The sequence below is a fragment of the Arachis ipaensis genome, chromosome B9 (genome assembly GCF_059453495.1).
Source record: "Arachis ipaensis isolate K30076 ecotype BB chromosome B9, ASM5945349v1, whole genome shotgun sequence".
Taxonomy (NCBI): domain Eukaryota; kingdom Viridiplantae; phylum Streptophyta; class Magnoliopsida; order Fabales; family Fabaceae; genus Arachis; species Arachis ipaensis.
This window is the reverse complement of record NC_142444.1, coordinates 140751216-140768037: the sequence shown is the minus strand read 5'-3', so window position 1 is coordinate 140768037 and position 16822 is coordinate 140751216. Positions and strand designations below refer to the sequence as shown.

The following is a 16822-nucleotide window of genomic DNA, read 5'->3' as shown; positions in this document are numbered from 1 at the left end:
GCATTCAAACTTGTTTTCATGTAGAACGAAAGTGTTTATCAGGCACACGTTCATAAGTGAGAATGGTGATGAGTGTCACATAATCATCACATTCATCATGTTCTTGTGTGCGAATGAATATCTTAGAGAAGAAATAGGCTTGAGTTGAATAGAAAAACAATAGTACTTTGCATTAATTCATGAGGAACAGCAGAGCTCCACACCTTAATCTATGGTGTGTAGAAACTCCACCGTTGAAAATACATAAGTGATAATAGTGTTCATTGGCTTCGGCCCCAGAGGGGAACCAGAATAACCAAGACCCTAAAGGTGGTCTCCCAAGACCCTAATACAATAGTAAAAAGTCCTATTTATACTAAACTAGTTACTAGGGTTTACAGAGATGAGTAAATGATGCAGAAATTCACTTCCGGGCCCACTTGGTGTGTGCTTGGGCTGAGCAGTGAAGCTTTCACATGTAGAGGTCTTCCTTGGAGTTGAACGCCAGTTTGTAACTTGTTTCTGGCATTTAACTCTGCTTTGCAACTTGTTTCTGGCGTTTAACGCCAGAATAGGGTAGAAAGCTGGCGTTGAACGCCAGTTTGTGTCATCTAAACTCGGGAAATGTGTGGACTATTATATATTGCTGGAAAGCCCTAGATATCTACTTTCCAACGCAATTGAGAGTGTTCCATTTGGGTTTCTGTAGCTCCAGAAAATCTATTTTGAGTGCAGGGAGGTCAGAATCCAACAACATCTGCAGTCCTTCTTCAGCCTCTGAATCAGATTTTTGCTCAAGTCCCTCAATTTCAGCTAGAAATTACCTGAAATTACAGAAAAATACAAAAACTCATAGTAAAGTCCAGAAATGTGATTTTTATTTAAAAACTAATAAAAATATACTAAAAACTAGCTAAATCATACTAAAAACTATGTAAAAATAATGCCAGAAAGCGTATAAATTATCCGCTCATCAGGAACGTTTTTGAATGTGACCTCCAATGTACTTATCGAGATGGCCTTGCCGAGCTAACCATTCTAAGAGATCCTTTGCTACCACACAGTCATCGGTGGTGTGGCCGTGCTTCTGGTGGAAGGCACAATATTTGGATTTGTCTACGTTCTTAGTGTCTTGGTAGGTGCCGGCCTTTCTTGGTGGTTTGATGAGTTTTGAATTTAGAATTTCTTTGATGATATCCTCCCGCTTAGTGTTAAACTACGTATAAGAATCAAAATGAGGTGTTAGTTGAAAACCTTTCTTACTATTTGGAGTTTTATCATCGTCTCTGTAGCTTGTTTTGTCAGACTTTCGAGCTTGTCTGAGCTCTTCGATATCGATTTGGCCTTTGGCTTTTTCCTGGAACTCGGCAAGGGTTTTAGGCTTGGCAACCGCAATTGTTTCCTGGAACTTTCCAGGTCGGAGGCCACTTTTAATTGCATGCAAATGGACTTCGGGGTGGAGGTCGGGTATGTTGATGGCGACTTTTGTGAAACGAGTCATATAGTCCTTCAAACTTTCGTTTTGCCCCTGCTTGATGGTATTCAGATAGTCAGAGTCATGCAGATATATTGTGGATCCAGCGAAGTGTTCTTCAAACAGCTTGGCCAGTTGCTGAAATCGTCAGATGGAACCTGCAGGCAAAGCACAAAGCCAATCAAGTGCAGGGCCGTCTAAATAATTCGAAAAACAACGGCATAAGACAGTATCTGATGCACCGTTAATGATCATTATTGATCGGAATTTCTTGAGGAACTTCTTCGGATCTCCGAGCCCATCGTAAGGCGTGAGAGTTAGTGGTAAGGTAAACCTTCGCGGTAGCTCAAAGTTCATTACTTCTGGCGTGAAAGGACCCATGAGCTCGTCGGATTCGGCGTTTTCATCTTCAGGTTGAGCTCCCTCAACCCGGATGGTCTCCGAGACATGGGAAGGGCCAGAATGATGTTCATCATCCTCTGGTCGTTGGTGATGAGTGTCGTTATTCTCGATCCGAGCGTTGTTCAGTTCGGTAATCTGGGCGGCCATTCTTTGGTTTTCCTCGGCCATACGTTGATTAGCCTGTTGTAACTCGGTTACCATCCTCAGAAGTTCGGATGGTGAAGGAGGTGGTACGTCAGCCATGAGCATAAGTGAAGGTGGAAGGACCAAAAGAAAAGACTTATTTCTTCGGTCCCACGGTGGGCGCCAATTGTTCTTGCTTGTAAAATAGATTGGCCTTTAGTGATGAATGCTTGCCGAGCTATCACCTCGGTGGCTGAGCGTCCAATCCTTGAGTCCGAGCTTTCTTCTCAATGTGACGTGAACCGTGCGAACAAATGAGGAGGGAGTGTACCTGCAAAGGCACTCCGAAGCTTAAGTCAGTATATTGTACTATTTGTCACTTACCGAAGAAAATACTTTACCTTGCTTTATATGGTAAATTGTTCGGCCGTTACGTTTTTAGCATTAAGGTCGGTTACGAAAAGGTGGGTAACGTATCTTAATTGTGTACCGTTTTGTCGTCGGTTATGATGGGAGCATTTATCTGACTGAGTTATGGCTCATGAATGGAGGAGCTATAACGGATCATGCCGAATTATAGCTCATTTATGACGACCATATCATATACATTTTTATTAAAATTAGATCAAACAAATTAATTTAGTCGAAAAACTAATAAATTAAATTTTGAACTGATCTAAATTAATATTTTTTTATAAAAAATGACTATAATATCTCTATTATAAAAAATAACTAAAATACTCTTTTTATATATATATATATAAATAATAAGATTTAATTAATTATATATATTAAATTTAATTATTAAAAAATATTTTAAAAAAAAAACGTTTTAAATATCTTTATCTAAGTGTCTCCTTATATTATACTCAAGTAAAACTGCTAACAAAAAACTGCACTGGTTTCATGGGTTAATCGGTTTATTCTTTGAATGATTTGTTATCCACTAAATTTTTATTTGAATTGAACTTACCTAATAATTGATTTTCAATTAATGTGATTGAACCGAACAAATCGGTATGATTCTTAGAACCATAAATAAAAATAAAAGAAAGAGATTTTTTATTTGGATCAAGTTATTTTCGTGTCACTTCAAAATCTTAGATTTTTTTTAAAAGTAAAAATTAACATGAAGTTATTTTATGTAAAATTAATATTTAAAAATTATTAAATAATTTAATAAATTTTATTATATTATTATTTAATAACTTTTAATTATTAATTTTATATAAAAATAAATATATGTGAATCTTTATTTTTTTAAATTTTATATAAGAATTTATTTTAGATTAATAATCAAATTAATTTTTAAAAAATACGTTGATTTTTAATTATTTATTTTTATCTTTCTATCACTCTATTAACAGTATTTAATTTTTTATCAAAATAATATAAAATGTTAATTGATGACATATATGATATCTAGTATATCTAATTAGACGTTAAATAAATGTGTTTAACAAATTTATTAATTTAGTCACTAGATTATATTAAAATTAGAGTTTATATAATTGAAAAAATAGACTAAAGTGATAGAATTTTATAAATATATCTAATTAGTGTTCAATTGAACGTGTTAAAAATTATGTATATTGTCAATTAATATTTCACATTATTAATCGTTGACAAAAAATGTTAATAGAGCGACAAAATGACAAAAATGATTAGTTTGTCATTTTTAAAAAACTATTTTAATTGATAAATTTTTTTAAATACGAATTTAAAAAATGACCTTTTTTAAAAATAAATTTAACTATTAATCTAATTTAATTTTAATATATTTTTAATGTAAAATAATTTTATACATATATCAAATTATATGAAATTATATCGTAAAAAATAATTATATTTTATTTTAACAGCGTAAATAATTATTTAAAAAATCAAATGTGATTAAAGAATTGAATAAAATATTTATGCTCAGAATTCAACTGCAAAATATTTGTACATCTTTCTATTGAATATTATTCAAGTAATTAAATTTTTTTGTAAAATAAAAAAATACATATTTAATCACAATAAAATAATAAAATTTTTATGTGATAAAAATTATAAATTCAATAATAATTAATCTCTTATTTAATTTTTTTGGTCTTTTCACTTTAAAAAAGTTTTAAAAATTAAAAAAATATCCAAAAATTATATATATTTCACAATATGAAATTTTCGTTTGTATGCTATTTTTTATGTTTTAATCAAGATGAATAACTTCATCCTCTATATTTCATTATTTTTATATTTTTGTCTTTATATAATACAGAAAGAAAAATTTTAGGGGACTAGCAGATTTTGTAGTTTTTAGCCATTAATGATATTTTTAATGGTGTGAAATTATATCTAATAGTATAGAATCATTCAATTTTCTTTTGATAATTAAGTGCTGGTCATAATTTAACAAAAGTGTTAACCCCTAACACTTTTCATACAGAAAATTTAGAGTGTACACAAACCAAAATATAATACAAAACATGCATATGATGTAGTCATAATTAAAGCTAGCACTTTTTTGGTACTTCCATTACAAACCAAAATATAATACAAAACATGCATATGATGTAGTCATAATTAAAGCTAGCACTTTTTTGGTACTTCCATTATAGTTTTTTAATAGAATAACGTACGTATTAAATTATGTAATGAATAAAATATAAGACTACAACATTTTCACGTTTACAAGGATATATATAATATAATACGGAAATGTTTGGTAACCAAATAAAATCAGCCAAAAACAGCCATAATTTGCCTTATTTAACATTCATTAATTGTTGCGACAATTAATAAATGTTAAATAAAGCAAATTTTGACTGTTTTTTTTGTCTACCTAGCATTATTCATATAAGATATAACTATATAATATATATAAGATATAACTATATAATATAAGATATCCTCAAAATATACATAAACTGAATCTTCATGGAGCATGCACGTGTTTCCTCATTATCTTTCTTTCTTTTGTATAATCCAACTTGTCCTTGTTGCCACCACTATCAACGAATCTATATAGACTATAGTACCCTTTTAATCTATATAATATAAATATTACAAAAGTATAGTAAATAAATGCTTCATAACTTTGATCTTTTCCATGAATTACACATGAAATAAACTACACAGATTGTGAAATTTTGTGGTCGTTAGTTTCTCATCAGGTGAGTCTAAAGGTGAAAAGTGAAAAACTTGAAAAAAAAGAGTGAAAGAGAGAAATGAAAGAGGAGGAAGGTGTAAGTGAAGAAGAAAGTGTTAGTGAATTGGAATTTGGAGAATTGGAATCTGCAGAAAGAGAGAATTGGAGAAGATTAGAAAGAGAGATTTTGGTAGAGATAAAAATTAGGTGATTGCTATGGTACGATGATAAATTTATATGTACCGATACGTTTAAACTATGGACAAGTAGTAACAAATCACATGGAATTTATTTTCCACGTCAACATTTAATTTTTTCTTTTTTAAATATATATTATATCAACACTTTTATTATTATACCCCTTTAATTAAATAAAAATAAAAATATATTTTTAATTTAATTTTATAAAAAGTCTTAAACATCCTTATTTTATTTGATTAGACAAAAATACCCTTTTAAATCAATCAAATTTTAGAATTCAATTAATCATAATTTTATAATTTCAATTAATTTAAATAACAAAACAAAAACATATTAAAAAAAATAAAAATCAATCGTTCTTCAGTTTTTCTAATTCCCCTAATCATTCATCTTCCTTTGAAGCAAAGCAAAACATATCAAAAATATAAAAAATCAATCTGTTCTTCATCCTCTCCAATATCATTCGTGCCCCCTCCCCTCTAAAGCAAACCAAAACGGCAAAACCCTAACAATAATTGACTACATTGATCTTAGTAACTAGTCACTCACGAAATTTAAAGAACCTAAAAGAGGAGAAGGAAGGCTAAACCACTGGCCAAATACTGCTTCTTTCTCCTCTATGGAAGTTCTTTGAATGTCCCTTCGCCCTCCATCGTCGAGCCTCGTCCAGCCGTCGTCGTCCAGCGCCTCTCCCTTTCTGGCAGCCACCACGTCTTCCTCCACTCCTCCCTGTACTCTGTCACTCTCTGTCTGCATCATCAAGAATGGAGCCTCTGACTCAGGTTGATTCTTGATTTTTTTTTTGTTTGATTTTTCACTGCTTCTATTTGTTTTTCTGTTCTGTTCTTGAGTTAATTTTATTTTCTTAAGAAGCTAATTTTGCGCTGAATCAATTGATTGAGAACTGAAATTAGTTTTGGTGTTAATGTATGAGGATAGTTTTGTTCTTTTGTTCCTTTTTTAATTTTCATATAATTGTTGAGTTATTATGTTCTGTATTCTGATTTTGTTCTTGTGTTAAAAACCAATAAGTAAGATATGCAAGTGTACTGTTTGTCAAATTAGAAGTAAGAGTATCATTGGATTATAAATATGATACACTTAGAATATCATTGTGAGATAAGCTTGAGATAAGCTTCCAATTCAGTTGTTTTTTTTCCCTCTATGAATTAAGATGATCATAGAATATCAAACACATTTTGTCTCTTTAATTCTGTACCAAACCATGAAGAATATGAGGTGAGACCGACATAAATGATTCAAATAAATTCAGTATGTTTCTTACTTGGTATGGAGCTGTAAATACTCAATTACAGAATACAATGCTAAATTTCTCTGTGACTACGAAAGAATGCTTCTACCTTGGGTTTCTTTTGTACAATCAATTAAATTTGATTAATGCGTCTTCATTGACTTCAGTTTCATTCACAATTTGTCAATCAATTAGGCTATGCTTGAGAGACCAAAGTTTTACAGAGAGCAAAAACAAAAAAAAGAAGAAATTATGTTCACGGATGCAATAGGGAATGCAGGGTACTCTCTGCTGAAAGATTTAAGAGCTGAAATTGAAGTGAAGGATGGAACTTTTTCTCTCTGCTTTTGGGTTTATCTGGCCAACTCAACTACGTTTCCTGCTACCATTATTCAGCAGGTATGTGCTTTTTTTTTGGCCTTTTTTCTCTCGCAAGAATGGAAAAAATTTCATCGCTTCTGGTTATGGCGTTGTGCTTTTAGAATTGTTGTTTGTGTCATTGGTTGGTTTTTTCCTGATATGAAAGAGGGTTAAGTTAGCTCTTAAACACTCTTGATTAGTTACTTTAATTTAATGATATTTAGCTTGAAATTGTATCATTACCATGGTGACCTTGTTTTCGTTGGCCAGTAGTTGCGAATGTAATGATATATTCTGTTACAACTTTCTTGTATGAATCACACAAGCATAAGAAAGTTGCAAAATTTTTAACTTGCATGTTTCACTGTCACAGCATATTTAAATTGTTTTGACAATTAATGTGCTAGATTAATCTGTGTAGTTCTCAAGTTCATACATTCTTCATTTTTGAAGCTCCTTTATCTGGGTTGATGGATTCTCACGCTCATACATAGCTGCTGCCTCTCCAGGAGTTGTTAATACAAAATACTGACTTCATGTGTTGTTGGGCTTATTGAATGCCTGAAATATTGATCACTTCTTTCAGATCCCACTTATGTTGTAGCACCTGTTTTGCAATCTCGCTCGGGCCGTCAAGATTTGAAAAAGCTGTTTGAATTTATAAATGAACCTGATGGAGAAGAGTAAGATGATGAATTTCTAAAGTCTGCAGCTTTTTTTTTTTAAAGTTTTCCATATTCAGATTGTATGAGTAAACACATCCTATAATCCCCGCGTGTATAAATGCAGAGTCCCCAATGTATCTGGGATTTTATTGACTTCATAAGACATGGGTATGCTAAGGTTGTTTTGAATTGTTTGATCAGGAATCTACCAAGTGAGTTGGCTTCTGCAGTGCCCCAGACCATCACTGTCACCCCAGAAGAGAATGAGGCTATTCAAAGGGTAAGCCATTGAGATTGCTCTCCGTTGAAATTTGTTTATGATGTACTACTTGCTAGTGTTAGTATCTTATTCTTGTCCCTATGTTGTTCTTTTGCAGCTTCAAGATATGGGATTTGATAGAGATCTTGTGTTGGAGGTGTTCTTTGCATGCAACAAAAACGAGGACCTGGCAGCCAACTATCTTTTGGATCACCAGAATGAATTTGAAGACTAAGAAGATGGTTCTGTTTCATCTTCACAAGCTATGCTTCTTTGATGTCGTTGCTTATCATCTGAACTCTTTGGAGAAGTGGCAATGTCAATACTTATTTGCTTAGCTTTATTATTGATCCTCGTGAACCATACTGCCTGTAGATTATTAATTTCAGACCATTGACTGGAAAATATAGATGCCAAGAAATCGATAGGTGCTTTTATTCTTCTGCAGCCGTAATTTTTCCCAGCTTTGTTTTCTCTAACTTCATTTAACTTATTTTATTAAGTGAAGGCTATGGAAACTTGAAAAAGATGGAACAAATAGTTATGTTATTAAAATCTTAGAACGTGATTGTTGAGGGTGATGGATTGTAGAGGGTGATGGATTGTGTCTGTCTTTCTCCACCAAATAAATTATTGTCAGATGAAAATATCTACCTATAATCATAGAATGTGATTTAGTGATTATCTCACTAGGTCTTTTAACAAAGTGGTGTGAATTCAATTCATATCTGGGCTCAGTCGCTGTGTAACACTAAAGCAAAGGTCTTTGTTGTGAGCAGTGGATAGCTGAAAAGCAAAAAGCTATGAATTGACAAAGAAAAAATAATAACAAAAATCATTGACGGAGAATATTTGCATAATAATTCACTGAAGTTTAACGTGAAATGTAAATCTATGTTGAATACCTGATTGCTTAAGGAAAATGTAACCTAGCTTTATGCTAAATAATTATCTCGCTATCATCATTTACTGGCGGTGCTCGTAGTTTGATTGATTCTACACGCTAAGAAACCGTGAGCAAAACAACATTTGGGTTAAGGAAAATCTAAATCGCGTAAGCTTAAAAGAAAAATACTAGTTCTTGCAATGGTTCTAAATTAGGGTATACCATATATGCATCAAGTGCAATCACTAGCAAGTCACGTCTATTGGGAAAAAAAGAAAAATCATTGTACACTCAAGCATGCAAACTTGGTACGTTAGTACTTGCTCTATAATCCCAGACTAACCCAAAATATCCAGACTTATTTCCATGTGTATTATGCATCTTGAATGTGGCAGTGGTTAACCATACTCCAAATGCATAAGTTATTTGCATGATGATGCAACCTTGATTGAACATAGGACAAAAATATAACTTCTATGTAACAGATAACACAACACTGATCCCAACCATAACAAATGTGGAAATATAAGGGACTCAGCAAAAGGAAACGATGGATTCCAATATTTGTGCCTCAAGATTAGCTTCATCATTTGTGCCTCAAGATTAGCTTCATCGATCCACATTGAGCTTTGTCGACGCAATAACTCTTTCTTTTCTGCCATCTTCTCACCATGCTTTTTGACCTTCATCCTCCAATTTTCAAGTTTCTCAGCTCTTTCTTTTAACTGGATTCATAAGAATGACACATCAGTAAGCACATCAAAAGACTATAAGAGGTTTAACTTAAACACATGAAACCAAGGCTGTGTGCAACAATAGGTCGAAGTATCTCTTTAGCGCACCTGAAAGATTCGAAAACTAGACTTCCAAAATATAAAAACTATACCTCCAAACTCCATGTCAGCTGATTATTGACTTATTTTATTGTTTCTACATGTTGCATAATCAAATATGAAACTAGTTCCTATTTTATTACTGGATTTTTTGACAGATTAGCAATGTAAAGTATAAACCAGAATGAACCAACTGACAGCTAAATACAAAACAAAGACCATAAATGCAATCATATTAGAAATGTTGATTAGGTAGCTAAGTAATGAACAATGACAATGAACAAGGGTCAATCAATAGTGTGTGGTATACAAATGCAAAAGATAAAATCTAACCCTTTACATTTGGCCCAAGCAAAAGAATATCACAGAAAGGAAAATCAAAGCCAGATTGAGGCCTAGTCAATTTTCAAAAAAAGAAAACAACAAGCCATTATGGCTCCAAAGAAAGAAAACAACACTTATTTCAAAAGTAGTTCAGTCATTAGATCAAGCACCTCGTCTGCACGAACACAACATTGAGCACATATATCTACCTAATTATCCATTGAGACTAATTAACAAACATTTGACGTGCATATTAGCTCAAACCAACAAATAAGCAAACCATCGAACACTTGGTGTGCACAGCGAAATTCATAGAAGGGAGGGAAGAAGAAAAAGAAAAACGCACGAGTGTTTCTCTGACTTCTTGTTGTGCGATCTTGTGCTCCTGAGCCCTGATTTGCGCAGCTACGGCCTTGAGCTTCTTGCGCTCCTCATTGGGAACTCTAAGGGCTTCTCTGTGAGCTTCGTCCTTGCGCTGCTTCTCGATCTGAAGCAACTCCATAGCAAAGTCATTAATAATCACCAAAGCCACAAGGCCCTTCAATTCAGCACCAGATGCACCACCACTCCTCATCAAAGCTTCTTTTGCAGAAATAAGCTCATATAGAACAACTCCGAAAGCATATACATCTATTTTGGGAGAAACACTTCGATATACATATCTGCAAATAAGAGAATCCTATTATTAAATCTAAAAAGCTCACTTTCCTTTCTAGAATGTGAATGTGTGAAGTTAAGACCGAAAAACTTCTACTTTTATTGCTATTGGAAACAAGGAGATGAAGATCAAGGAATACTCTTTCAACATTCATAAACTCATAACTATGTACTAAATTAATGGGAAAAAAAAAGAACTACCAACACTTTGCAAGTTTAGTTAATGTATAATAGTTAGCATACTCTAATCCTTAGTTTGCCAAAAGAAATTGAATAGAGAGAAAACAGTTCATCATACTCTGGTGGCATGTAGCCGAATGTGCCAGCCATATTAGCAGTTGGAGCTGATGAGCTTCCAACATCAATCAGCTTGGTCAGTCCAAAATCCGCAACCTGCAAAACAATGCAATGCAGTATCTCAGAATTATACAAGAAAACAAAAAAAGGTAACAAGTTCATTGAATTTATTGAGATGTATCGTACCTCTCCACGGAAGTTTCTGTCTAATAAAATATTTTCCGACTTTACATCGCGATGGATATATACAGGCATTGTATGCTCATGAATGTATTCAAGTCCTCTAGCCGAGTCCAGAGCAATTTGAACCCGGGTAGACCATGGTAAAGGCTCACTATCTGGTAAATGATAACAGTTTATCATTAAGCACTGAATTCTGAACATAGATATGTATCATATCATGTGCTTATATTACCTGAATTTCGCAGATGTTGGCTTAAGTTTCCATTTTCGATATATTCATACACAAGGAAAAGAGAGCCCTCGACACAATATCCAATCAGCGTACCTATATTGTTATCGAAAAATAGTGAAACATTGAAACAGAAAGATCATATGAACATAGTTGGAAACAATCTATGGAATATGTGAGAAAGATTACCAAGTTTAAGTGATGAACACGCGTCAACACTTTCAGTTCTGCCAAAAATTCTTTTGATGCTTTCATGTCCATCTTCTTAATTGCAGCTCTCTGTGTTATCAGAGAAAACTTCAGCCAAAGTGGAAAGATAGAAGAAAGTAACAATTGAAATGTTAGTTATCCTAAGTCCTAACAGTATTATCATACATAAAACTTGACTATGCATGCAGCATCTATTCAACTAAAAGAACTGCAATTTAGTTTCTCATTAATAAAAAAATATATGCAACTTTTCTTTCAAATACTTGTAATCAAAACTAGCAACACAGAGAAATTATGAACCTCGCCATTTTCTCCATAATAGACTTCACCAAAACCACCTTGACCAATCTTTTTAGCCAAACTGAAGTTATTTGTGGCATTGGCTAGTTCCTCATACGAAAACTCTGCTGATTTTTCTACCTTAACACCTATAATACTAGTATCATCAGAAGCTGAAGTTCTGTTTTTGGCATTATGAGAGGTTTCGCCTGAAAGAGGGACAATGTATAAGAGTTACTAATCCAAGCATGCTATTAGATAAAATATAAGTCGAAATCCATATACCTTGGAGAACAAAGTTCTCGCTGGAATCTTTAGCTACCAATTTTTTGTTCCACATCTTCCTTCTTCTATAACATTTAACATAAACACAAAATACCAATAACAGAAGTGCTGCTACTATTCCAACAGATATTCCACCAATAACGCCACCGGATAGACCTTTCCCTGCAGAAACAATAGAACAGCACAAAGTCCTTACCTTCACTGTCTTGATATCAAACTCAAATGAAAAGAATGATCAATGACAGAAAAACTGTGCTGAGATTGTCAAACCTCCATTGCTGAAAAGGAAAATGAAAACATGGTCATTAAGTTTAGAAGATCACTGAAAAATGAAATTTAAATAGCTTGGACAGTAAGGTTAAGAGAAAAGTTACCTTGAAGGGCACATAGCTTCCATTTTCGTCTGTAAAAAAGCGAAATGAAAGGAGAATGTGAGATATTATTCACTTCAAAATTTTGAAGTTCCTCGGAAACCAATTTGAAAGATCCAACTATAAGAATGATGCCAATAAGTTAAGCATACTCTTGACAGTATTAGAGACAGATTAATTAACACTTATTCACCAATGGATTATCAGAATCATTAACAATGGAGTAATTCACAGTAAAAACAGTAAGATTTAGAGATTAATTAACACTTATTCAACAATTATTCAACCCATAACAAGTTCACAAATTAACTAACAACAATTATTCAATAATTGTTATAAAAAAATTACCTAGAATCTAGAAGCCCTATAACAGAGCAGGGCAGATCCTGAGCAAGAGGGGGACAAGGGCACGACCGAAGGGATAACAGGTGGAACAGAGATAGCGCCGGCGACGATGGAATAGAGCTGCTCGACGGAAAAAGGAGGCGAGCCCGGCGACGATGGAACCGAGCTGCGTGGTGCTTTCAAAACTGAAACAGTAGCTGCACGATGGTGGAACAGAGCTGCACGATAACGACGGTGGCTTCGAAGCTCGTTTCGGCGACGGCGGCGGGAGATGGACGGAGGTGAAGGAGTGAGATCGATGACGGAGAGAGGAAGGAGGAGCTCGAGGGTGATGGGAAGGATGGGTTCGCCTTTAGCCGTTGTGTGGAGCTAAGGTTGCTAGGTTGGGTAATTGGCTAGGGCATCCCAGCAAAATGTTGGCGTCTTGCGTGCGACGCAGAGACAGATGAGAGAGATCGAGGAGCAGAGAGAGACAGAGAGAGAGGATAGGAAGAGGAGAGAAGAAGAGGAAGAAGACTGAATTCTTCATATGGGTGAATGAGAAGGTTTTTGAATTCTAGATGAAGAACAATTTTAGTTTTTTGTTTTTTTAATATATTTAACATAAAATGAAGAAAAATTTTGATTTTTTGTTTTTTTAATATGTTTTTATTTTGTTGTTTTAATTATTTAAATTTATAAAATTAAGATTAATTAAATTCTAAAATTTGATTAATTTAAAAGGGTATTTTTGTTTAATCAAATAAAGGAAGGATGTTTAAGTCTTTTTATAAAATTAAATAAATTAATATTTTTTTATTTTTATTTAATTAAAAGGGTGTTTTAGTAAAAGTGGTGATATATTATATATTTAAAAAAGAAAAAATTAAATGCTGACGTGAAAAATAAATTCCACATGTCTTATTGTTATTTGTCCATATTTTAAACGTATCGATACGTATGAATTTATCATCGTACCGTAACAAACAGCTTTATACATTATTATCAATTACTAATTACAAATTTGACAATTAAAATATGCATTATGATATTCTTTAATTGTAATCAAAATTAAATTAAAATTAAAATATAACTATATTATATTATTAATTTAACAAGCAAGATATATATGTCAATGTCACATATGTAACACCCTCTCATTAAAATTGGGATGAAATAATTTTTTTCAAAATTAATAAACTCCCTCTTTCCATCGTTTTATCTACCTTTCTTCCGTTTTCTATTTCTCTCTACCCTTCTCACTCTATATATAACTTATAATTTATATTCTATATTACAAATTTGAAAAATCAAAATGTATCATGAGATATTTTTTTATTACAATTAAAATAAAATATTATTTCCCTCCAAAATTAACAAATTCTCTCTCTCATTCTTCTTCTTTATTTTTTTTCTCTCTTTTCACTCTCATTCTGTATCTCTTTATACTTTTTTATTCTACAAAAAATAAAATTAATAAAATAATATAATTTATATAAATTTATAAAATTTTTTATAAAAAATATATTAAATTTATAATTAAATATAATTTAAGAATAATCCTGTAATATTATTCACATAAAAAATTTGTTATTATTATATATACACTTTTTCAATTTTTTTATGTAGTTTCAAATTTTTACCATTTATCTTTTTAATTTATATTTTTATTTTTTTAATATTTATTACATATAATTAGGAGAGAATAATAATATTGTAACTAATAATTAGAATTATGATTCAATTTTTTTTAGTATGCATCTTTTTTTTTCTGTTTTATACGTATTCTTCTTCTTTTAGTTTTTATTACCTTTTTTTCTTTTTCTTAGATCTTTTTAATTTTCTTTAAAATTTTGCATAATTTAAAATAATTTATATATTTGTAGTTAAAACTTTTTGTATTTTGTTTGTTATTTTTGTTATGTTTTTGTATAATTTCTCTTAAAACTAATTATTTGAATAAGTTTGCTATGTTTAAAAAGAAACATAGAAAAAAAAAATAGCAACTACTTTGTATCAACGACAAAACATAAAAAAAAAAAGAAAAATCTGTATAGTTTAAAATAGGTTATGTGTTATTTAACTAAAATTTTTATATTATTTTTTGTATTATTTAACTAATAAAAAATCTATTCTGTTTAAAGCGCATTAGAAGAAATAGTATATTTTCCACGCCAAAAATCGACGTTTATTGCTTAACGCATTCCAAACCTGCACAAAATACCAAGATGGATATTAAGCATAAGTAGCCTAAAAAGAAACACAAGAACTAGTTAAAATTTTTCAAGTGTTGGATTCAAATTCACCATATCATATGTCTATTCACTTACAAAAGTAAACATACACATAGATGAGAATGACATGCTTTTCTTGCTTACATGGGTAGAACTATTATGCATAGCAAAATTTTCCTACAGCAAGTTATACATAGCTTAAACTAAGTTACTTTGATTTGATGACTTTCACATGGACCAAAACAACAAAACAAGAAAAAACTATGCATCTAGGAAACAGAAAATGTTGCAAATGCTCTATGCTGCGAGACTTTAGCGATAATTGTAATATTACTGTGGCAACTGAGACCACAAGAACAAATAAAAGCAGATATATTTTCGAAAGTCTTACTCCATCCGAGGCAAGAACAATGAACTCGTCTTTGTCTGTAAGAAGCCGGTGAGAAAATTCTGGTATAAAAATGACACCGTAATCCTTCAAACAAAAATCGCCAAATGCTCTAGCCATTGCTAATCCAGGTGCATCATCAAAAGGTAACCACACCCTTGGAACTTCTGGTTCATCTTGCAAGGCAAATACCCTGCCCTTGCACCTTTTGATTCTTTCAGCTTCCCCTGTAAAAAATTCAGATAAGCTATCTCAAAGCAAAAACATAGACTGAGAAAGGATGAACAATGATGACAAAACTAACTTGGCAAATCAGGTTTCAAATCAATTATCAACTGAATTGCCACCATGGAGTCATTACTGTCTTTGGATCCCATGATTGCTCAGGAATCCCCTATGTTGCTCATGAACAGATTTGATCCCTGGAAAGTGAACAACATAGAACTGTCAGTGAAAGAAGCAATGAAGTATATGCAGCAATTGAATGCACTACTCATTGAGCTGCTACCTGCTTCACTATGGTTACAGCCGTGCTCCCACTACAGAAACAATCCAGATTCAGATGAGACCTCAGCTCTTTGTCCATGGCCTTATATGCCTTCATGAAAGCTTGTCTCCACATGGAATTTAGTTTATCCTGATCCGTTTCGCCTCGATTCACCGGAATGCAAAAAAGAAAGAAGTTTGATAGGCAGGGAATCCCTAACTTTGCGTGCAGCAAGGTGACCATGAGTTTAAACAAAGAATAGTCTTGGCATATAGTCTAAACAAAGAATCAAGCGATTGTTGCATGAAAAGAACAAAAACAGATAAGACTAAAATAATCAGTCTATATGAATCTTAAAATACTAACATGTGAAACCAAGTGATAGAATATACTAAAAATATGTAGGATGATTGGTCCCTCCTCAAGAATCACATTGACAACATCAAACTCTGAGGCTCCTGACATTAATTTAATCCATAAACTATGCATTGGAAAACTAAACTTAAGTAGAAAAAGCAGAGAACACAAGAGGCTTCAATTTTCAAAAGGGTTAACAGCTAAATTTCTATGCATTTTCTTTCACAGAACAGAACATAAATCTTCATAGAATAGAATATCAAAATAAAGAGCAAGGCAACACACTTGTGATAGTTCCAAGTTTTCTCATTCCATAGCAAGGAGGAGGAAGAATATAAGGAACAAAAACCAATCTTTTTTAGACAAAAAGCAAACAATTTTGGCCTAAAATATACACAGACAAGAAAGGACACCAATTTATAAAATGTAGAAATGAGAAACAAAATACAAGAAGAAATATCCTTAAATAAATTAGCATAAGCATTGATAGAGTCACACCTCATATATAAATAAACCACATAATGCTGTATCATCCAGCAAGTGCTAATCACTATATCCAGATCGAATTATCCATTATGTCTGGCTTTTAATTACAAGCCATGATATGGATTTGGATTGAGAATATTCAAATTT

At 32.4% G+C, this 16822-nt stretch overlaps 3 protein-coding genes across 4 annotated transcripts; 1 reads left to right on the top strand and 2 right to left on the bottom strand.

Annotated features, from left to right (window-relative positions):
• Window positions 1-5724: 5724 nt before the first annotated feature.
• LOC107616002 (SH2 domain-containing protein B) lies at window positions 5725-8299 on the top strand. Of its 2 annotated transcripts, none has more exons than XM_088500093.1 (5): window positions 5725-6091; window positions 6757-6960; window positions 7375-7604; window positions 7788-7866; window positions 7964-8299. In XM_088500093.1, exons 1-3 carry the CDS (start codon window positions 6074-6076, stop codon window positions 7390-7392), a joined length of 240 nt encoding a protein of 79 aa, XP_088356219.1. In that variant the 5' UTR covers window positions 5725-6073; the 3' UTR covers window positions 7393-7604; window positions 7788-7866; window positions 7964-8299. The 2 variants fall into 2 exon arrangements, with proteins under 2 accessions (XP_088356219.1, XP_088356218.1); XM_088500092.1 differs by having other exon boundaries at window positions 5730-6091; window positions 7508-7604.
• Window positions 8300-8932: 633 nt separating this feature from the next.
• LOC107618905 (uncharacterized) lies at window positions 8933-13723 on the bottom strand. The gene is made up of 12 exons (XM_088499256.1): window positions 13702-13723; window positions 12814-13094; window positions 12403-12431; window positions 12299-12306; window positions 12029-12253; window positions 11765-11952; window positions 11416-11533; window positions 11258-11350; window positions 11029-11180; window positions 10844-10938; window positions 10235-10550; window positions 8933-9456 (listed from the first exon to the last, which is right to left on the bottom strand). The coding sequence occupies exons 1-12, from the start codon at window positions 13721-13723 to the stop codon at window positions 9154-9156; spliced, it is 1830 nt and encodes a 609-aa protein (XP_088355382.1). The 3' UTR covers window positions 8933-9153.
• Window positions 13724-14871: 1148 nt separating this feature from the next.
• On the bottom strand, window positions 14872-15722 carry LOC107616888 (putative protein phosphatase 2C 1). Its single transcript, XM_016318777.3, has 3 exons — window positions 15650-15722; window positions 15349-15572; window positions 14872-14934 (listed from the first exon to the last, which is right to left on the bottom strand). Exons 1-3 carry the CDS (start codon window positions 15720-15722, stop codon window positions 14872-14874), a joined length of 360 nt encoding a protein of 119 aa, XP_016174263.2.
• Window positions 15723-16822: the final 1100 nt, after the last annotated feature.